This window comes from Eubalaena glacialis, chromosome 10, assembly GCF_028564815.1.
Source record: "Eubalaena glacialis isolate mEubGla1 chromosome 10, mEubGla1.1.hap2.+ XY, whole genome shotgun sequence".
Classification (NCBI taxonomy): domain Eukaryota; kingdom Metazoa; phylum Chordata; class Mammalia; order Artiodactyla; family Balaenidae; genus Eubalaena; species Eubalaena glacialis.
In genome coordinates, this window is record NC_083725.1 from 67,416,327 (window position 1) to 67,439,514 (window position 23,188).

At 54.6% G+C, this 23,188-nt stretch overlaps 1 protein-coding gene across 1 annotated transcript in view; it reads right to left on the reverse strand.

Moving 5' to 3' along the window:
• UVRAG (UV radiation resistance associated) overlaps window positions 1-23,188 on the reverse strand; it is a 359,730-nt gene that overhangs the window by 330,726 nt on the left and 5,816 nt on the right. Inside the window, 3 exon segments of the mRNA XM_061202856.1 lie at window positions 793-967; window positions 1,554-1,758; window positions 13,983-14,111. Coding sequence (XP_061058839.1) covers window positions 793-967; window positions 1,554-1,758; window positions 13,983-14,111 — 509 coding nt within the window.

Here is a 23,188-nt window from a genome sequence, read left to right on the forward strand (position 1 = left end):
CCAATCACTGGCTTCAGTTCCTCCTGGCAGCCCTAGAGGCCCCAGACACCAGCCAAACTCCCCTCCGTCAGGTGTGTACAAGAATCACCCGGGGGACCCCAAACCACATGTCCCCTCCCTGCCAGATGGGGACAGGCCCTCTGCCCCTGTTAGTGACTGGGGAGCATGTCAGGGCTTTACAATGTGGCCCTGACCAGGTCACTATAGCCTCACTCAGTTTTCTCAAATGGAAAATGGGGATGGCATCCCTATAGGATTTTGCAGGAGAATCAAACGGGACTGTAGAAGTAAATGCGCTTTGTCCAGTGAAATGTGCTGAACAGGTGGCTATCCAGGATGTACCCCTAGAAAAGGTCAGAGAAATCCAAGCTGCCTAGCTCCTCTCTGCCTGTCCTCAGGGTTACCCCTCCAAGAAGCCTTCCTTGATATTTCGGGCCACAACATCCTCCTTCCTGGCCTTTCGCTCTCCTAGCTGCATGACACGCTCTGGCCCTGGGGCACAGCGCTGCCTCTGGGCGTGGCTGGCCTCTCAGCCCACCTGCCAGGGCCCAGGAGACACAGGCTGCATATTTGCCCGCTCGGCCACCCAGCCTGAGCTTGGGCAACCCTGGCCTGAACCTCTGGGCTCCAACCTCCCCTTCCCCACAGGATAGCTAACCCCCTTCTCTGCCTTCCTGGGGTCTGGGTTCTGCCTTCAGGAGGCAAGGAGCGGCTGCCCTGGGCTGCAACAGCGCAGAGCTGTTGAGGGGTGCGCGCATGCGTGTGCACACACGTGTTCTGGGAGGCACTCACCCATGGCGCAGGGCCAGTTTCACAAAGCCCTTGCGATTGCGCAGGGTGACTGCGTTCTTGCCGGGCATGGAGCTCAGGGACTCGGCCGCGCCCCCCACCACGATGATGATGGCATTGCCGCTCCCATTCTTTGAAAGCAAGTAGTCTATGGTGTCCTGGTTCACAGGGCAGATGCCTGGGGAGTGGAGGGGGGACACACAGTCAGGGCTGCCCATGGATGCACTCCCTACCCCCTGCACATGGTCAAATATAGACAGAGCCGTGTGCCTGGGTCCCAGACCTAACCCAGCCACTTAGAAGTATGGCCCCACGTAAGCCATTCTTTTCTCTGAGCCTCAGCTTACTTATCTGTAAAGTGGGGACAATGACACAAGGTTGTTTAGGGAATGCATTCATTTGGCAAATGTTCCCTGAGGTCCTAACTGTGTCATGCTGGTGCCAGGTGCTAGGGAATCCCAGTAAGTCAGGCTGGTGGGGATCAAGGTGGGTGGATAATGAGAGTCATGGACGATGATTAAGTCGTGCAAAGGGCAGCACAGGGGCTGGGGATGCCCAGAAAAGGGGTCAGAGAAGGCTTCCTAGGGAAGATGTTATCCTAGTTGAACCCTGAAGATTGTACGAACAGCTCTCCCACTCAGCCCTGACCCACTGTGCCTCGGCAGGCCACATCTCCAACACAGGACCAGGCACCAGGGCACGGTGGGTTGGCTTTCTGGCCAACGGAGTGGCTCAGGCAGGGGCACGCAGAGGTGGATTCTCACCTCCAGACATCAGGTACTCCCGCAGCACTGGCATCCGGAAGTTGCCAGCCAGCGTGGCCAGGTAGGGCCTTATGCCGGGGAACTTCTTGCTCACTTCCGTGGCCTCCGTGCTGAAGTTGCAGAAGGCACCCAGGCCCATGATGCCATGGGGGTGGTATCCAAAGATGTAGTTCCTGGTGGTCAGCAGGTTGTGTGTCTTCACCAGCTGCAGGGAAGACCTCAGGTCAGAGGAAGCTGGCCAGGAGAGGAGTACTGGGGCACACCCAGAGGTAGGGGAGGCACTAGGTGTGCCCTGGCCCCTGGAAGCCTGGGCCTGAAGGACTGGACTGACTCTCTCCTCCGACCTCAGACTCTCATCACTGGGGTCTCAGTGCTGGGTACTTGGAAGTCACCATTTGGACTTCGAGTCCCTGGGAAGGGGGTGGGAAACTTTCTCCCTCATTCCCCTTATTTCTCCAGCCGAACACACCAGGTCCTCTTAATTGCACTCTGCCAGCCTCCTGCATTCCCTCCCTCTGGGCCCATCCTCCTCACCACAGCCAGAGTGATTGCTCTAAAACCCCAGTGCAACTCCTGTCACTCTCAGATAAAGAGGGATGTCCAGCTTCCATTGGCATAAAGTCCAAGTCCCTTTCTTTGGCCAGAGAAGGGACAGTGCAGCTGGCCTGAATGGAAACCTCCTTCCAGGCAGCCAGACTCAGCTCAGGCTCTGATGCAGGAAGCAGAAGGACAAGCCACAGCCCTTGTGCCAGCCACACTGCGGGCAGGGGAGGTCAGCTGTACAGCTGGAGTAGCTCACCTGCGGTGCTATCAACAAAGCTGTCCTGGGATGCTCTAAAGGACGATTGGCTTTCTGCCCTGGGACTGGTGGCTTGGATGGTGGGTTGGATGGTGCAAAGTTTCCCTAAACCCTGAGCAGCAAGAGGCACTGACCCAGTATTACAGGAAACATGATGGGATGGGGGGTTCTGAGAGGGATGGAGAGGATGGGCATCTTGTTCAGAAAAACATCACTTTTTTTTAGGATTAGAAAACTAATGAATAATCAGAGAATTTTAAAACTATGGGAAAGTAGGAAGAAAATCCAAAGCACCTGTCATACCTCCATCCAGATAAACCACTCTGACATGTTGAGCTTTTTTCCTACTCAAATACACACATGTTCTTTTTTAAAAACCACAAAACCGAGGTCATATGGTTGATATGATTTTTAAATAATTACCTCCCAAGCATATCATAGCTATTTTTCCTTATCAGAATCCCTCAGTAACATGTTTTCTCACGGCTATGCTACATGGAATAGAATTGTAATCAAACCCTGACTGATGGGCCTTTAAAAAGCTTCTAAAATTTCCCTCAGAAATAATGCTTCCATAAATACCTTATTTTAGTCCTCATGTCTGCTTGCATTCTTGAGACAAACATCAAGAAAGACAGTTCCCGGGTCAAAGGGTATGACCGTTTTGGTCTGGTGGGCTGCCCTGCCTCTGAAGAAGTGGCACTGATGACATTCCCACCTGCAGTGCTTCAAGGTTCCCCCTGCCCTGCGCTGGTGCCAGTTGGAGCAGAGCCCCTGGCCACCGGCAGAATGTCAAGAGCCTGGGTTTTCTATGACTCCAGATTTGGGAGCTCCCTGACTGAGGGGAGAACCTCGCGCTCAGTTTGGGGGGGTGGGGTGCTGGTGGTTGGCCTCCGGGAAACTGAAATCTGAATCTTCAGGTGATGGAGGCCAGAAGGGGATGGGAGTGAGGGTGGCTGGCACCCCTCCCAGCTCTGTAACTGCCAGTACGTGTGACTGTGATGAAGACCCCCTGTGTCGTACCCTGTTGCTTGGGGCATTCGTACTCTTTCTCCCGTTTTGCCTTTGGCGAGCAGATTAAAGCTGCTCAAAACCCCAAGTAATCCTTAGCTGCCCACCACATAAATGGGGAAGAGCAGCAGCTGAATCCACGGCCAGTGAGGTGGGGCAAGCCCAGCTCTACATGAACTTCGAGAGGTGTTTGTTCTGAGGTTTTGCCACAGAGAGCAGGTCCGCCCTACCGCATTAGCTCTCGGGAAAGCCAGAAGGAAAAAGCACCTTGTCCCGGTTTCCATGGGCGAGCAAGACACTGAGGTGAGAGCGGAGGCAGCCAGTACCACGTTGGAAACTTGCTCCTGAGCTGATGGCTGGGCCTGGGAGCCCCCAGCACAGAATGGGGTGGAAGACCCCTGATCTGGGCCATTCCTTTGATTACAAGGTAGAGACTAAGACCTAGAGAAAGGAGTTGCTGCTTCCCCGGAGGTCACAGCAAATCATCCTCCACCTCTAGACTAGGCACCCAGCTGTGCTTTTCCCTGGACCTGGGATACAGATGGGCCACCTGGTGGAACCCCAGCTAGCTTTTTAAATCATTTCCTCCCTCCCCCAAGCCTCTATCCGGTGGGACATTGGTCAAATGAGGTGCCGTGGGGCACAGTGCAGGTTAATGGCCCTTGGTGCAGCACCCAGAAAAGTACGGGCCACTGATACGGCTTTGATCTGTCTTCATGCCACACTCCCCTCGCCATGGGTGGACAGAGTGTCCATTCAGGAGGGAGGAGGGAGGCCACTGCTGATGAAGGCTCTGTTGACATACCTGCTCTCGTGTCCCCTGACTGTTTACCCATGGCAAAGTCTCAGCCCAAGGGGTTGCCCAGGTCAGGCCCGCTGGCTGACATGAGCCTGGGACACATTCCTGGCAAGTTGCCCCTCCCACCCTGCCTCCCCGGGCAGGTAGGGTGTTCAGATAGCCTTGTCCCAGCCTGGCACCATACAGAGGAGGAAACTCAGAACCAGAGAGGAACGAAGAATCGCCTGAGCTTACACAGCGGGGCAACACGGCAGGGGAACAAAGGAATGAGAACACAGGCCCTGAAGCAGACACAGCCTTGGTTTCTATACCAGCCCTGCTACTGACTTGCTTTGTGACCTTGGGACAGTCCCTCCTCTCTGGGCCTCAGTAGGTCCATCTGTTAAATGAGGCAGATGGACAGATAGGTGACTGTAAGCTCAGAGAGTGTTTCCTAGTCTCTTCTCCAAAGATCCTGCCCATCTCTCAAGGAGAGGTGACCCGGGCACTGCCCACTCCTCTTCCAGGTAGCTGGTGGTCCTGGTGGCTGCTGTTAACACATGAGCCCCACCTCTGCTGGGAGAAGGGATGCTTTCTGGGCCAGCTGAGCTGCTCTGGTGGCAAAGAGCAAACAGCTTCACCAATAAGGGAGTGGGGAGGGGTGGGTGGGCACAGTTAGAAATCATTACCCAACCATTGGCAAGAGGCTGGGAAAAGCGGGTGGGGCAGGAGGGTCATACACGACTCCACAGAGCATCAGCCCTGACATCAGGTCACTAAGGCCAAACCCTCCATGCACAGAAGAGGAGCCTGAGGCCCCAAGGGCAGGGGCTTGGCCAAGGTCAACCAGCAGGCAAGGGCAGAGCCCAGGTTGAGGCATAATGCCTCAGGCCCAGCTTGGCTTTGGTCCTGGTGCCTAGGGGCCCTCCCAGGGCCAGCTCACACGTGTCATGTGGCTCCAACTCCCAGCTGTCTTCTTGGAACAGAGGTGAGATAAGGGACACGGGGTTTTGTTTTGGTTCTTTGGGAAGGGCAGAGATCAGTGGGGAAGGGCACCTGTCTGTCCCAGCACTGACCAATGGTCATCAGGTCATCCTGTTCTGGATGAGGGGAGCTATTGGCCTTGAAGAGGTTTCCTGAGGGGCAGGTCACTCTGGGGCCTGGCTCCCAAGGTAAGGGCCCTAGCAGAGAGAAAGAGTACATAATCCCTCACATCCAACCATAATTTACCACTTTTTATCATATGAACAGCTCCATTTTACAGATGAGGGTAATGAGGCTCAGTGAGCTTGAGAAAGCATGCCCACGGTCCCATGGGCAGAAAGTGACAGAGTCTAGCAAGATCCGTTAGAGGGTCAGCCCAGCCAAGGGCAGGGACCAGGGCTGACTCTTCTGTGTCCCCATGCCCTGCAGGGGCCCAGCAGTACACGGGGAGCAACAGTGCTGGCCAGTGAATAGAGTGACAGGGCAGGACCTCAACCCAGGTCTCCAACAGCAAAGCAGAGGGAGGAAGACCCATGGAGTGGGGCTCAATCCAGTGGGGAAATCTGGGATTGGATCTCTCGCAGAGAAACAGACAGTAGGGATCCAGTGGGAAAGAACCTGGGGCCTGGATTCCAGTACTAGCCCTGGCATGGAGTCGCTGTGCAATTAGGACCAGTCCTTGCCCCTCTTTGGGACTCAGCTTCCTCACCTCCAAAATGAGAGGGTTGGGTCCTATGATGCAACATCCTCCCAGCAACAACAGCCTTGGATTCCTTGCAGCCAGAGAGATGGGGTCAGGGAAAGGGAGGAGCAGGGATCCTGACCCCAAAGGTCCTGGGAAAACTGGGCTCAGGCTGGAATGGGCAGAGGGAGCTGGTCCTGTGAGTGCAGCGGAGAAATGTAGGGTTACCTGGCCACCTCCCCCAGGCAGCATGCCAGGATGTCTCAGTTGCTGACTCACAACAGCAAACATACACCACCCTGCGTCATTCACACTTCCGCACGCATACACGCTGCCTCCACTTTCAAAATTTGGTCCGGTGGGATCCAATCCCAGATTTCCCCACCGATTTCTGCCGGGTTACCTCAGCAGCTAGGGTGTGCCGGGGCTGGGGTGCTGAGTGAGCTGGCTAGGCTGGTCTTTCCCCTGCAGGGAAAACCTTCAGGATTCTGCCAGAGTTACCCACAATCCACCAGCGTCACCAACATGCACCAGGGCCCAGATGCCTCTGCCCTGCCAACCTAGCTTGTAGACCACCAGCAGGGGGTCTGGTAGAATGTAACTGAAAGCCAGACCAAACCACTTTTTATCTTGTCAGGACCTTGAGTTTGGCCCCAGAGAAGACAGGTGCTCAGAAGACCAGTATGGGGGACCCAGAGCAGCCAGTGGTGCAGGAGGAAGGAAACCCAGAGATCAACTTGGTCTAAACCAGCTTCATATGGGGAGACTGCATCCTGGCTTCACCCAGGGTCAGACTGCAGTGCTTTTCCTGCCTCCATCCTCCAAGCCTGAGGGAAGCCTGAGGATTCGTCCAAGCTTGTTTCCTACAGCTCTGCTGCATAGGGACGCAGCATGCTGTGGTGGGAAGAACCCAGACTTTGAGGCAAGACAGCAACTGGAATCTTGGCTCAACCCCCTATTAGCCTCATTCTGTTGTGCTACTTTCTGACCTTCAGTTTCCTCTTCTGTGAAAATGGGATAAAATTAATACCCGCCTTACACGGTACTGCGAGGGTTAAAGGACAGACTCTTTGGGGAAAAGTGCTGGCTCCTAGAAGCCTCCCAATAAATGGAGAGCCTCCCTCTCCGCTCCACCTCCTCACCATCTGCCACATCCCAGGCTTCTTCTCAAACTCAGGTGCTCCCATTGTTTTCCCTGCCCCTTCAGTGCTACTTAGCTTCAGGACGGAGTTCCAGCACCAGTGCCTCCAGAAGCCTTCCCCAAGCACTTCTGCAATTAGGGTCTCACTCTCCATTCAGTGCCCACCAAATTTTCTGGGCCCTAATTCCCACGGCCAGGACCCCCAGTGACCTACCCATGACTGACTGAGGGAAGTGATATTTCTGTAAGAGCTTCAGAAGGAAAGAAAGCCCCTCACATCTTTTGCTATCCTTGGTTCAGCCCAGATGAACTTGGACTACTTTAGTAGTATTGCTCCTGATAAATCACTTCCTTTTTTTTTTTTTTTTTGGTTGTGCCTTGTGGCTTGTGGGATCTTAGTTCCTGACCAGGGATTGAACCCAGGCCACAGCAGTGAAAGTGCTGAGTCCTAACCACTGGACCACCAGGGAATTCCCAATCACTTCCATTTTAAGTTATGACTTTAATATTCACTGAAAGGCAGACAAGCAATGGCCATAATATCTGCTATTATACCTGCTCCTTACATCACCCAGGATCTCAGTATCTGAAACACCTTTTAGATCCAAATTCTAGAACAACTCTTGTTTCCCCAAGGAATAAACAAACTTCTTCCTTTCCCAAAATGAGGACCAATAACTATCATGTTTCCCTTTTTGCCTTGGCTGCCAGGAAGCTCAGAGGTGACCATGAAGCTCAACCACTGCAACTCTGTTGACCCTTATGGGTGAAATACTTGTATATTTTCCCCGAAGTCCTGATTTTTCTTTTTACCTGGTATAGCATTATACGTATCCTAAATTGCCTCAAATCCTGCATAAAGTGGGGTAGAGTATCAACAGATGCTCATAGTGGGAGATGTCACATGGTTCAACCCAGCACATGTGGTCACTGTGCATGGGTGGGTTAAGGCTTGAAGTCAGATTTCCCATCCATTCCCACCCTTCCAAGATAACACCCACAAGTCTTTACCTGGATGGGAAAGTAGTCTCGAAAGTAGCGCCACACAGCCCAGTTTCGGACCCACTGTGACCTCCTGCCACCTTCCAGGGAACAAAATACAGTGTTGGGAAGGAGTAGGAGTGGGAGAGAGTGATGTTCAGGCAGAGCCAGTGTGAACCCCTGAGCTAGGGGACCAGCGCCCTATGCAGCATCCTCCTCCCTCCCCCTGGGCCCCTTTCCAAGTTCATTCCCTCACGTTTTGCAAACCCTGGATTGAGTGTGAGCTCCCGTGAGGACCACTATGTGACCTCAGAGCCACTATTAACCTCCCCCCTCGCCCCTCATCCAGAACCACAGCCTGGCTTAGCCCAACGCTATTCACATAGTAGGTGCTAAGCAAAAAAGGGGCAGCACCCATGACGAGGAACTTCAGCTTGTGCAGGAGGGGGTGTCCCAAGGGCGAGGGGGTGGGGCAGGGCGACTTGTGCTCTTACCTTTCTTGGGAGTGTTCCAGTCAAACACCAGCCAGGTGAAGTAGAGCACAGCAATGAGCCAGCAATCGGTGCAGAACGTGTACATGAGGATGACGCTGCAGGCCACTCCTGGGGGGAGGCAGAAGCTCCCGGTCAGGCCTGTCCTCCCTGGGTGGGCTTCAGTCCCCTCTGGGCATGGGGTCACCAAGTGACTGAGTGTTTACCATGGCACTAAGCTAGGCACAGCTGGGGCCCTGGGCAGAGGGAGCCCACAGCCACGGCGGGGGGCAGGGCAGGGGGGCAGGGGAGGAGCCGGCTCGCAGGGACACGAGCCTCATCTCCTAGGCTCTGATGGGCTGTCCCGGCATCGAGGGGCACGTGGGCTCCATGTTGTCTGGGCAGCAGTGCCAGAGGTGGTGGATGTCTTGTGAAGCTGTCCTTAGAGCTGTTCTTTCTGCCCCTCCTGGCATGTTCTCCCCACCCAAGTGCCCAGCATAGTGACTGTGGATGAGGGGAGGGACCTGCCAAGTGCCTCTATGTCTCAGGACTTGGGCTGAGTCACTGTCTCAAGTGTGGGGCAGAGTGACTTTTACCCCATTTTAGAGATGAGAACACTGAGGCTCTAGGGGGAGGTAACTTGCCCAAGGTCACCCTGCAGGAATGAGGCAGAGCCAGGATTCAAACTCAAGTCTGACTATTAAGTCCAAAATCTGCACCAGGCTTTAGAGATTCACTAAAAATTAGAAGCCCCAGACTGCCACTGGAGGGACCTGGGAGAGTGGGATTCCTGCCCCAGGAGGAGGGCTGGCCCCCTTCCAATATAACCAAGCACCAGGCAGTCCTAGGCCAAAGCCCAGAGCCCATCAGTCCCTCTCTCAAAACCCCCAGCAGGACACTTGAAGACTCCCTGGGGCCAGCTTCCAGTGGTCCCTCTATTCTGGGCCTGCCGGCCATAAGGTTGAATAACCTGGCACAGAAAGCCCTCATCAGAGCTTCTATCCTTCCAATTTTTACCGAGCCTTCAAGGCTAAGCTCAGACCTCACCTCAAGAACTGTTCTCCAGTATCATACTATCCTCCCACACTAGGGGGGCCACATCTTCTTTGCCCCCTGTCACTTAGCACAGGACCAGGGGCAACAGGTACTCATGCTTGGGAGAGGCATGGCCTCCATCCAGCATCCCCTCCACTGCCTAGGAAGGGAAGCCAACCCTGGTTGTAGGCACACCCTCTGGTGGGCGCTGCACTAGTCACGGGTGCTCTAGGGCTGCCTGGCTTTGGATTCCACGCTCTCTTCTTCCCACCGTGCTCAGCCTCTTCTGGTTTCCCGAGGGACAGGGGAGGGCCGGACACAGACACTCCATGAGGCTAAGGGCAGGAAAATGGTGGTCCCTTGTCATCCACAACACGGTCCTGTTCTAAGCCTCTGAGCTAGCCTCTCCCCAAGGTAGCTAAAAGTGGTTCAACTATCTTGGGAGAGGCAGTGAACATAGAGTGGCCAGGTGTCCAGTTTTTCAGGACCAGCTTAGGAGTGTGACATCACAGATAGGGAAGGTGAGTCTCTAGGGAAGCATTTGCAGCCTGTAAAACCCTGTTAAAGGCAAACTGTGAAGTACTTGAGGCAGCTTGGTGAATGGCTATGACTAAGTTAAGACCACTCACAAAGTCACTCACATTGTTGAGCAGTTTGCCTCTGGTCCCCATTCTTAGGCCTAGAAAAGGGGTCACAAGCCCCCTAGACTCCACAGGTATCCAAGCGCCTTCAGCGGCTAGATGGATGCTCCAGGTGGGCCTGGGCAGGGCCATGAGGTTCAGGCTAGGGTCTGAGCAGCCTGGAAACCTAGCTGCCATCAAACGCCTAACTCTGGCTGAGGGGTAGCGGGATCAGAGGGGGCAGAGCCCCAGGCTTCACTGCCCAGATGTCTGGGCTCTCTGGGAAGGTGGGAGTCCCTACCCACTGTCCTCACTCTGGTGCTAAGGCAGCCTGGGAGGAGGAAAGAGAACAGATGGAGAGTCCAGAGACTGCATTCTAGTTCTGGACTTTCTCAGCTGGGGAGCCCCGCTCCCTCTCACCCCTGTGTGTCCACAGCCCCTATCATCTGTCTCATAGTTATCTGCGTCCCCCATTAGACTCCTTCCAGCAGACGGCCCTTCAGCCCCTGAGCTCCTTGGGAGCTGGAACCAGGTCAGATGAACTTCTCCAGCCCTAGCAACCAACACAGGAAAGGTTTATTGAGTAAAAATGAATTACACCCACCAAACAACCTGCCTTTCTCAGAGTCTAATCCCAGTCCTCTGAACAGTGGGCTCCCTGATCTACCCCTGTAGGTCATGCGGCTGCAGCAGGAACCAGCCCCCCTGGGGCCAGGAGATGCAAACAACTTCTGGCTCCACATGCGAAAGGTTCAGGACCCACATTTACAATCACCCCACCCCACACATCATGGTCAAGCTCGTGATTCAAAACTCTGCTCCCCAAGGCCCGTTAGCGGGCAGCCTATGGCTGCTCACTGCAGGGACGCAGCACTGGAGCCCAGGAAGAGCATGGACACGCTCTTCCATGAAGCCGGGGCCCTGCCGCTCACTGGCCACGGCCCATCCCTGAGCCTCGATTTCCAACAGGGTATTGGGAGGATGACATGAGATAGTGTGTGACGAGGACTTAACACAAAGATAAGTGTCCAACCTGGAGATCCATGGGCTTGGATGGGGAAAAAAACCAACATCTTAATTTTCACCCATCTCTTATAGAAATTTAATGTTTCCTTCATTTATGAATGTACCAGACCACAGTAGTCTTAGCAGCAGCCCCTGTAGGCAGTGACGCCAATAGAAACCAAAAGTGTTTCCGTATCACATTTATGGCAGTTGGGGATATCTTGAAAAATCATTTATTCTCATCACTAAAGAATTATAGTGGGATTTCCCTGGTGGCACAGTGGTTAAGAATCCGCCTGCCAATGCAGGGGACACAGGTTCGGTCCCTGGTCCAGGAAGATCCCACGTGCCGCGGAGCGACTAAGCCCGTGCGCCACAACTACTGAGCCTGCGCTCTAGAGCCCACGCTCTAGAGCCCGCGAGCCACAACTACTGAGCCCGTGTGCCGCAACTACTGAAGCCCACGTGCCTAGAGCCCGTGCTCCGCAACAAAGACAAGCCACCGCCATGAGAAGCCCGCGCACCGCAATGAAGAGTAGCCCCTATTTGCCACAACTGGAGAAAGCCTGCGCGCAGCAACAAAGACCCAACGCAGCTAAAAAAAAAAAAAAAAGAATTATAGTAATGATTATGCCTGCTGCTAGATCTTTTTATTTAACGTAATAACAAAAAAGAATGTGTCACTATATGTGGAATTCGATGTCTTAATGTGTACATATTTATATTTTAATACCATTGATTTCTTTTGAAATCCAGTGTACTTTGTAGTACACATTTAAAAACTCTGAATAAGGTTTATAGTCTTTACCAGAATACCAGAGGGATCCGTGGCACAAAAAATGGAGGAGAGTCACTTTGTTCGAGAGGGAGGCCCATGGGGCCACAGCAGCCTTTGCAACTCCAGGCGAGTGCCTGCCAGTAGATTTGGGTGGCAGCGGGAGCGAGTGGCCAGGGCTGCTCAGGACAATAATTAGCAGCAGCTCAGCACACCTGCCCATCCAAGCAGGCTTGGCTCCCACCTACACAAGGGCTCGGGAAGATGCTGGGCCGGTCTCCGGGCTGTGGTTAGGCTTGATGGATTATTAACCTACAGCTTGGGGCCAGTCCCTGCCGCATGCTGCATGGGTTGGGGTTCTACCAGCTGCTCAGCTCCCCATCAGCCAAGCTCTGACTCACTAAGACAGTGGGATAGTGGTGGCTTCTGGGTGCACATGGGGACTAAGGGAGCTGGTACAGCAGACTAGGCAGGGGCCTGGAGGCTGGAGTCCATGGGGTCTTGTTCTGGTCCCATTACTTCCTTCTCATGTGATTCTGGGCTAGGCTCTTCCCTCACTGGATCCCTGCTTCTTATCTGAAAATGGAGGGGTTACACGGTGCTCTCTACTCCGGGATTCTAAAAATTGGCCAAGCAGGCCAAGTTGGAGGTTTGAGCCCTCAGGGAGCCAGTTTAATTTGCTCTGTTCCCTAGACCAGTGTTTCTTTATCTTGTTGAGGCCCATATGCCTCTGCAAAAATCTGAGGACAGTAATTGTCCTTCACCCCAGAAAAATGTGAACATACTTTCACATATAATTTTGCGCCTAATTTTAGGGGTTCACGGAACGCCCTAAAGCCCGCTCTTGGGCCTCAAGGTGAAGACTGGCTATTTCAGACCAGGTCCACTAATTCCGGACTCCCTGGTGAGTGCTCTGTGCTTCTGCTTAATCCTTAACTCTGCCTCTGAATGAGCTTCACCATCTCGGAGAGTCACAGAACCTCTGTGAGTCCCTATTTCCTCACCTGTGAAGTGGGAAGTCAAGGAAAGACAGATACATCAAGTGCCTGGTCCACTGAGGGGGCTCTATAAATAGCAACCCCCGTCCCATCCCTCTGCCCTGCCAAGGGAGGGAGGGGCAGCTGCTGCCCTGGAAATGTGGTCTCAGAGGCCCCCATGCCTGCTGGGAGGACGCGGCTCAGCACTGACACGGTAATTCCTGATGATCCCCATGGGCCTGAATGATCCTGAAGGGTGGGCTGCCCTGAGAGACTCACTCACAGGCTCTGGAATGTACTCTACAATGCTTGGCAGCAGGTTTGTCTGCCCTGAGGTGCTGGGGATGTCACTTATTTTGCTGAGGACACTGGGGCCTGGGGAAGAGGAGAGGCTGCTGGGAGAGCAGGGCCTGGCCCAGGCCAGGGGCCCTTTCCTCCTCCTGGACAACCTATGGTACCCTGACCCCAGTCTGGATGGCAACCCAGGGGACGGGGGCACCAACCTGGACCTGCAGGAGAAGCAACCAAAGCACTGACGTGGGAGGTGTTGAGAGAGGGAAGGAGAAGCCTTGAACGGGCTGCAGGAAGCAGCTGGGGACCGTGTTCAGCAGAGGGTGGCTGAGGCCTGGGAGGGGGCTCCGAGGGCGCTTCCCAACAGCAGCTCCCTACACTGGGGGCCCACCACGCCCTGGCCCCGTGCGACACGTGAGACAGTGTTTTCCTCACATTCAAAATGAGGAAACTGACTTTCAGGGAGTTCAAGGAACCTGTGTAAAGTCATAGAGCTTGTTTGTGGTGGAGTCAGGACTCAATCCCAGGACCACACCACCCTAAGGCAAAGCAACATACCTGTGGGAAAATGTCTGCTGGGAGGCAGGGCAGCATGTGGGAACAGCACACACTTTGGGGGTCCTATAGACCTGGACCCAAATCTGTGTGACTTCGAACAAGTTACTTACCTTCTCTGAGACTTGGGCTTTCTATCTATAAAATGGGAAGCATACCACCACCTCCCAGTGAATCTTGGTGAGTCCTCATGCATACCTGGGGTAGAGCACTTGATCGGGGACCCAAAAGGTGGTAGGTGGGAGGATGCTTTTACCCCTCACCTCTCCAACATCTGTTGGGGAGGTGGCCCCTGCCTGCCCTCACCCTCTAAGCCCCGGCTTACCCAGCACGAGGAAAGACAGGACCCACTGGAGTACCGAGATGACCTGTAGCTGCTTTTCCACCTTGGACCTATTGAGCCAAGTGATGGAGAAGAGGTCCTGGAGGGCGGAGAGGATGCTGGAGCCAGTGCCTGCGACAGAAAAGAGATGTCAGCCTGTCCACCCTTCCCTCCAGCCTCAGAGTCCCCATCACCAAGCTATCTCCCACAGACACCTTCCTAGACACGAGAGGAGCACGGGCCAACACATCAGACAGATCTGGGCTCACATCCCAGCCCTGCCACACAACAGTTTTGTATTGATAATTCTGGGCTGTTCACATGCTTTGCTTCCCTGTGCCTCAGTTTCTATATATACCCAACGGGAATGATGTCCCCCCTCAAAGGATCATTTTGGAGAACAAACAGGGTATCCAAAGAGGCTAGGGGGAGGCTTGCCATAGTTGCCAGTTTTCTTCCCTCCCCTTCACCCCAATCAAACTCCTGTCTTTATCCTTTATCTGGATCTAGTACAAATATTTAATCTTTGCTCTCTGTGTCTGTGAGGCCAAGGACAGAGGGCCAACATCCAACCTGCAATGTTTTTTTCCTCCAAGTGTACTTTGCGCACCCCCAATCCTTGACCCACGCCCCACCCCTGTATCTCCAGGACTAATACCTTTTCCCAGTGAGCTGAGCCCTCCTGCCCCACCACCAACGCCACCGATACCACCTTCAGAGGGATTCACACTTTGCGCTTCATCTCAGTGCCCAAAGCTTGGGGCCCAGAGAGGAACCAGCCAGGAACCTCTGCTTCCAGTGGCCAGTGAGCTTCGGGACACTGAGGGCTGCAATTCTGTTTGCTACCAAGCAAGTGCCAAGCCTATAAGTTAGGACAAGATGTGCCCAGTTAATTGGCTCTGTGGCCGTGGTCCCAGGATGATGCCCTGGACTCCAGCGGCTGATGGGCAGAGGGACCGGAAAGCCTGGTGATTGCAGGAGAGGCAGCGCTGGGGAAGAGCATGGGCGAGGCTCTTGACATACCCCATTCCTTCCGGCAGCTGGACCAAAGGAGTGCCCCCCTTCAAACCTGCCCATGTGCTGAGCCCCAACTGCATGCCCTTTGCTCAGCACATCTTCACCGAGTGCCTGCCTACCGTGTGCTGGTCAAACATTCCTTCACACGACCCACTCTGCCAGGCCCCCCGCTGAGCCACAATCTTGTCCTTGAGGGTCTCGTGACCTTTCACCCTGGCCTATGCGGAAGTGGGAGGGCGAGCGGTATAAGGGCTTACACTCAAGCCCTTGTGTTTCTTCAAAATCTGTATTTCGACAAGATTACAGCAGAGATTAGAAAGGGACACAACCCTCATCTTCGGAAAGTTAACAATTACTTTGACTTTCGGGAGGCATGTAAATAACACCAGGCCTCAAGGCAGACACATCAGTCCTGTCCCCTTCACCTGGTCTAACGGAGCAGAGGCAGGGGGCTTGGCATGGCAGAAGAGTCAGATCCCAGCGCGAACCGTGGTTCCACTCACTATGCGACTTCAGGCAAGACCTCGAGGGCGCACAGCCATACCCCCAGGGCATGGCGCATACTGGGTGCTCAGTAGCATCTACCGCTCCACAGGACACCTGGGGCGGAGGTGGTAGTATGTGAACTCACCGAAGCAAATGAATAGGCTGGGCTACACAGGCATGCCAGGGGTTTAGCACATAACTGCTCCTTTGCCCTCTACGTAAATATCCTACCATCACAGCCGTTTCTACCTTCACACTTTTCCAACACCCCATCCTGGAGCCTGAGGGCCCTCTGCGGTCATCTGGTACAGCCCAACTGAACATTTGGGGAGGCTGAGGACAGGAGCACTGTCTTGTCTAGGGTTACCTAGCCATGGCCAGAACCCAGGATTCCTGCCCCCTGCTCAGGGTACAGCAGGCCCAAGGGTGGCCTGTGCTCAGAAGTGGGGAGAGTGTACTGGGTGAGTACAGGCGGGAGGGAAGTGAGGCCAAGCATAGGCCTGAACCCCAATCCAAGGGCCGGCCTGCCAAGTCATTCCCTAGCCACTGGGAACGTGCGGGATGAAGGGAAGCAGGGGCCATGGTAGGCGAGTCCCTGCCCTGGGTCTGGGGCAGGCTGGGTGCCTTGGCTGGAGAGAGGATAGAATGTTCTCCAGCACCTCCCTACTCAGAGTCTGGTCTCGGAGCTGTTTAGAAATGCAGGGCCCCAGCCTGGATCTACTGAACCAAAATCTGCATTTTAACAGGACACTCAGTCCAAAGTCTTAGGTAGGGTAAGCTTGGGGTGGGGGGCTTGCAGGGAGGAGCTGGGGGCCTCCACCTTCTACCGGGCAGGGGAAAAAAGGTGATGGAAGGAAAGGCATCAGACATTGTCTCATCTGACCACTTCCTACTGCAAACAGGACCCCGAAGAGTGCTTGAGGACTGTTTGAGGAGTGCTCAGAGAAAGGGCTCCCTGTCTAGCCCCTGCCTCTGGGTCAGGACCAACCAACTGGTCGCACTCACTACATGGGGCTCTGCTGCTCTGGAGGTGGGGTGGGCATAGTAAGTCCATAATGGTGACATATCCCCCACTGAAACAACTGAAAAATTCTTCCTTGTTTCCTGATCCAAATCCATCTGCTATTACAGGTCTCTCACAATTAGATAAAGTCAGGGTGCAGGAAATGTAGACTGTCTCATTCAACTGTCACCCTATCATCCACACAGAAGAAGAAGGCCTGAAGGGCTCCCACAAGCCCCAGGGCAGGTTGGCCAGAGCTAGGCCTTTCCCACACTCCCCAGTCTGTCCTCCCTGCCTCGGCCCAACTACCGCCCACAGCCCGCTCTGCAACCAACTAGGAAATGCAAAGTCCACTGAGGAGTGGCAGGTGTTCCTGTGGGCGGCACAGTGAGGGGGCTGCCTGGAGGGGGAGGCCGGGAGGGTGCTGCCACTCTGTGTCCCTCAGGCCTGGGCCCACTCGGCTGCCTCCTGGCCAGACCATCCCTACCTGGCTGACCACAGAGCCCAGCCCTGGGAGCTGGCCTGTCCAGGATGCTGAACCACAGGCCCAGTGGAAGCCCCCTGTGGATCTAAGAAATATCCAGTCATTGCTCCCCTGCCTAGAAAGCCGCTCCTTGCCTTGCCCACCTGATGACCCCCGACAATGAGATAAGGCGGCTCGTCCTTCAAAACCCAAATAGGCGAGCCTTTGGAGAGAGGTCACCTTTCCTTCTCTGGGATTATCAGCTCTAAGGCCCATGCAAGCGTGGAACCGTCTACGGCCATCTCACCAGCCCCCACCCATCTTGGAGAGAACCTGTCAGTAGATGAAGTCGGAAGAGGCCAGCAGAACAGAGAAATAAGAGAGGAATGGAGTCCTCCTTCCAGGTTCCCACAGCCCCTCACCTGGTACCGACTGCTGACTACAAGTTCACTCTCCCATCACACTGGGAGCTGCCCAAGGGCCTGGGTCTGATCCACGTCTTGGTTCCCAGTGGCCTCTCAGAGTCTGGCCCAGAGTCAACACTCAGCAAGGTTTGCTGAGCAAAAGGACGAGCAGGTCTCTGCTCTGGCTGATCCTCAGGCCCCCCTCCCCCACCCCTGGCTCTCTCTCTGTGGGGCTGGGTGACAGGTAGGCGGCCCGCAGGGCCCATGCAGCTTCAGGGCCTCCAACGCACTTCCATAGGCACTCTGGTTCCTCACCAGTCCTGTGAGTTTGGCATCATCACTGCCATTTTGATGGTGATAAAGGCTCAGGGAAGTGACATAGCCAAGGTCACTTGGTCAGAGGGTGGCAAAGTTGGACTCAATTCAGGCCTAACTTCTAGGCCTGCGTTCTGTCCCTGGGCTGCAGGTCTCCCCACGTTCCTTCTCTCTTCTCCCCAAAAGAAAGTGGGGGAAGGCTGGGAGGCGACAGGAGAAAATGCATGACCTATTTTCCTCTAGAGGGGCGGGCGAGGAGCAGGCATCTTGTGCAGTAAGTTAAGTGGCAGCAGGCCTTGGGGTTCCAGTCCCAGTTGTACCACCAACTCCTGTGTCACCTTGGCCAAGTCACTTCACCTCTCTGGGCTTTGGTTTCCCCATATATAAAATGGTGGTGGGGAGGATGAATTTTATGATCTCTTTGACTGCTTGGACTCTGGTGTCCACCCTCCTGAGGATACCACCTAGAGGCTCACCACCCTGCAATGGCCCTGGTACAGTTGCTCGGCAGATGGGAAGTGGGGCTTCAGCTGGGCACCCCCAGGTCATTGCCAGACGTCACCATTCAGCTGTCAGCATCTCCTCTGCCCCAGTTTTGGCTGGGAGAGGTCCTGCAGAAGCTGGTATAGATGCCAGTGCTGCAATCAGATGTCACCACTGTCACTACCTTCATACCCAGCCTGACTGTCCTCAAGTCCTGGGTGTGGCCAGCAGGGAGCCACAACCTGGCCAAGTCTCAGTTCCAATCTGCTCTCTCGCCACCGCCCCCCAGCCTCTGCCGGCACACCCTCTCAGCGCCAGTCCCACTGCAGCCAGTGTCTATTTCCTTGGTCATCCTCCTTGGCCAGCGTCTCCTGGGTTCCAGGGCTGGTACCTGATTCATCCATGTGCCCAGGCCGGCGAGAGAAGGAGCTCATAGAGGTTTACTGCATGAATCAACAAATGCATAAGTCCCAGAGGCAGCTGAAGGCCTGGATGCCCAAGTTAGACTGAGCTGCCTGACAGGAAGGCCCCCAGCCCTATCACTGAGGACCCCAGAGATGGGGTGGGGGAGTGAGCCTCTCTCGCCCTCTCTGAGCATGAGTTTCCCCCCACCCCACGATAAGAACAGAACTCACTTCCTACAGATGTCTTATTTTCATGAAGGAAGATGAGACAGGCCACAGAGTAACTTGACTCATTCTATGAAGAGAAGCTGCCAGTAACCAATCCAAATAGCTGCTCCAGGGCACCACTGATTTCACCATTTATTTTATACAGCTCCTTTGCTCCTGGATTTGGGGAGGGCAGAGGGAGTGGAGCTGCCAGAGAGGCCCAGAGCAGCTCTCTTACCCCCAGAGAGGAACCCCCTGCCCCCATGTCTATACGGAGCTTCCCTGTCCCACAGCACTCTCCGGGAAGGTAGACAGGCAGGGATGGGCAGCCCCATTTCACAGAGATGGAAACTGAGGCAAGTTGAGGCCAAAAGATGTTAACCCACTTGCTTGAGGTCAGGGCATAGGGGAGCCAGGACTCTCGGCAGGCATTTGAGTTCTGAGTCCCTCACCATTTCCATGATGCCAGGCTCCTGAGGGCTGGTCCCCACTACACAAGCCCGTCTACACCCCGACTTCAGGAACACACTCCTGGTGAAGGGAGGGCTGCCTCTCTGTCCCAACCATGTCCCAAGTTTCATGGCGGGTGGGGATGGGTGTGTAATGCCTCTTTGCCCAACATCTGATAGTAAAGTGACCAGGCCGCACCCAGGACTGATGAAACCAGGGCTTTCTCTCACACAGGCTTGAGGGGGCAGCGTCTGAGCCCCAGTCCCCGTAATCTGAGAAAGGGCCCTGGGCCAGCCCTGGCCCTGCATAACTCTGTGACCTGGGGCAAGTCACTTAGCCTCTCTCAGCTTTAGTTTCTCATCTGTAAAGTGAAGATAAGAATCCCTACCTGTCAGGGTGGTTGGGAAGGTAAAAAAAATAAATAAGAATAAAAAATGCATGTAAGTCCATTCGGCATCTGTTAGGTGACTGACACCTGTTAGGTGATTAGCTCTCGTCATGGCTTTTACCACTGACCAGAGTGGGAGGGGAATTGATGAACAAACACAAAGTTTTTCAAGATGTGTGTGGTCATGAGGTTGTGTGTTATGAGGAGAGGGAGCAGAGTGGGGGCATTGGCAGGGGAGGCTCCAAGGAGGTGACGAGGCCTCAGCAGGGCCTGGAAGACAAGATCTGGCAGGCGAAGAGGAGGAAAGTGGGCACTCGGGGTTGGGGGCAACTGCCGGAATAGAGACTCAGACGGAGTTACAAAGAGGCAGGCCCAAACCCAGAATGTTCAATGACCCAGGAACAGGGGTTCACATTTACCCAAAACAGATGCTGAGAATAGGAAAGATGGAAAGGGCTCAAGCAGCCCAAAGTAGGCTCCTGGAGGAGGTGGGTGGGGACAGGGATAAGCATGGAGCACTTATGAGGTGCCCAGCACTGTACCAGCCACCGGGGAAACAGCAGTGAACGCAGCAGGTCAAGTCTCACCTGTTAGGGGGCTTAAAATCTGCTGAGGGCGAGACAAAGCACCGACACATAAATGTAGGATGTAACATCAGGCAGTGATGAGAGTTCTGAAGAAAAATAAGCTAGAGGGATAGACAAGAGGATCCTCACCTGTGGAGAGGAGGCATGGAGCAAGGCTGACTTCCCTCCACGGGGACACTGGAGCACACATGACATTCCTGGGTCAGGCCTCTGGGTACCCCACACTGCCTCCTCTACCCTCCTTAGCTACTGGCATCCTGGGAAGGGAGGCCAGCCTGGAGAAGGCGCAGAGGACAGGCGGGCGGGAGTCAGGAGAACCTGACCTCCAACTCGCAGGAAGTGCAGCCTTGGTGAGTCACTTCCTGTGCAAGCCTCAGTTTCCTCGTCTGTACAGTGGGGCTAATACCTACCTTGCCAGATTCTTGGGAGAATTAAATGAGGTAATGTATAGGCAAGAGCATCATAAAAAGTAAAGACCTGGGTGAATGTGGGGTAATTACCAAGTAAGCCTGGGTTTCCACTCCTGTCTAATGGGTTTCACAACCCCTGCCTTGCCTTGGAGCAGAGGCACTGGCGTCAGTAAGCTTAGGATTCAAACCCTGGCTCTGACTCTTATTTAGTGTGAGACCCTGAAAGTCACTTCCCCTGTCTAAGACTCAGCGTCCTCCTTCGTTATGATCCAGAATTGTTGGGAGGAATCCAAACAACTTATGGCAAAGGGACAAACAGCATCTGGCACCTCTGTTAGAGAGCTAGAAAGATGCCAGTGAGGTCACAGAGATGTGGACAGCCGCCAGAGGCTCCTGAGTGGGGAAGTCATCCTGCTCACGTCCGCAGCCCCAAGGATGCCACACCTGGGCCCAGCCCGACCTAAGCTCTGCCCTGGTCCAGCAGCTGCCAAGTGGACAGTGAGGAAGTCGCCCCAAGCTACTCCAAAGGGCTGGGAACAAGTCTGCACAGAGGCAGAGAGATGGACATTCTGACTCCTGGCAGACCCTTTGAGGTCCAGGAAGCTAGGCCAAGTGCCAAAGAAATGCCACATCTTCAAGGCCAGAGGCAAGCTCTCTTCCAGGTCCCCTCCCCGCCAAGCACCTTTCAGCAGGAGTCCACACGTGTGACGATGGGGGACAGTCATGGCTCTGGAGGGTCATGCCTGTTGATCTCAGAGGCCCAGCCCTGGGTTGGGCTCCAACTAGCCCTGCACATGAAGCTGTGCCCATTCTCTGCCTTACCACATGCTCAGCCAGACCCTTCTTCCCCTAGGAAGTCTCCCTACACTCTTGGCCCTGCCTGCCGTCCATCCAAATACAGTCCTGTCACCTCCAGGCCCAATCTGCTCAGTCACTGAGCTCACACTTACTGGGTACCTAGCAGGCCCTGAACGCTGGTCCGTCAGAGATGGGCCTCATCCTTCCTGGCCGATTCTTCCTCGGGGAAGCCCTCCTCCCCCACCCCATGTGCCCCACCTCACCCTGCACTCAGCCTTTCTCATTCTGGGAGAGAGTGCGCATTTGCTCATCTGGGTCCCTGTGCCCAGCATGGGGTCAGGCACAGAGCAGATGCTTGGTCAACATTTGCCAACTGGATGCTCGAGGGGCCTGCGATGAATAAACAGGGCCTGCACAAGAACAGAGATGACGGACCTGTGCCATGGCAGAGGGTCAAATGGAACTTTCTGGGGAATCAGGAGGGAAAGATCTCCTCTAGCTGGAGGGGTCGCGGTTAAAGGCAGGGGCAACAGTGGAAGGTTCCAGAAGGAGGGAGAGAAGGGTGGAGGCCAAACATTAACATTCATTCAGCAAGTACTTTCTGAGTATCCTTTACAGGCCAGGATAGGCGCTGCTCTAGGGTGGGAGCTGCCAGACCCTGCCTTGCCTCTGCTTCTTGGGCTCTTGTGGGAGGAGGAGCTCCACCCCAGGGCTGCCCACCTCAGCTATGGCTGGGGAGACAGGGCTGTGAACAATGAGGCACAGAGGGTAAGCCAGGGCCGGGGAATCCATGGGAGGTACCCAACTGGCCTGGAGGATGCTGTCATGGATGCGTCAGGTGAGATGTAAAGGATGAGTAAGTTTGCCAGGCTGACAGGAGGGAGGTGCAGGGTCAGGACCCCAGGTACTGGAGTCCCATAAATGGCACTGGAAAAGGCATGGAAGGGAGAGAGCGCACAAGTTTGAGGAATTAACTGCAAATAGTTCAACCAGGCTGAAGCATAACAACAGTGTGAATGGGTGAAGCTAGTCGAGAACGTGCAGGGGGAGTGAGCCATGGAGGACTGGAAATGCCAGGCCGAGGAGTCCTGGGCTCCATCCTGAAAGCGGAGAAAATTGCTGCCCACCCCTTCCATTCCCTCCACCAGCTTCAGATGGTGTCTAAGGGCCCCGAGGCAACTAGCCAGCCATTCACCTGGTCCCAATCCACTGGTGATTTCTTTTCTCGAAAGACTAATAATCTCCCCTTTGAGGGTTAGGTGTTCTTTAAGTAGGTAACCTTAAAGCAAATTAGGTGTCCTTAAAGCAGGGCCCACTGGGACATCTGATCCAAAGGTGTCCCTGGAGGACCCTGGAGGTGACTGCTGAGGACCCCAATGGCCTGCTTTCTCTACCCCCATCTACTGACACATTAAAAAAATAGCTACTGAAGTGGGAGGGGTTGCCATGGCAACACCACCAGCTTGTGGGTATGTCACCACCAAGGAGTCCTCAAAATAGGCCTTTATCACAATACATGGGCAAGCGTGGGGAGCTAGGTTCTTCTGGGGCACTTACCTGGGCCCCAAGCAGGACATGAGCCCATTTTCACAAGGACAAGTTGAGGACAAGAATGAGTAGGAGGTTGACCCCCAGGATCCCACAGCCATCGGGCATGATCGGAATCACACTTCTGCAGCAGAGCTGGAATGCACCCAAGGGGGCTGCCTCATGCAGCCCTCCTTACTGTACAGACAAGGAGGCTGAGGCCCCAAGAGGGCAGGGTCTTCCCCAAGGTCACACAGGAAGCAGATG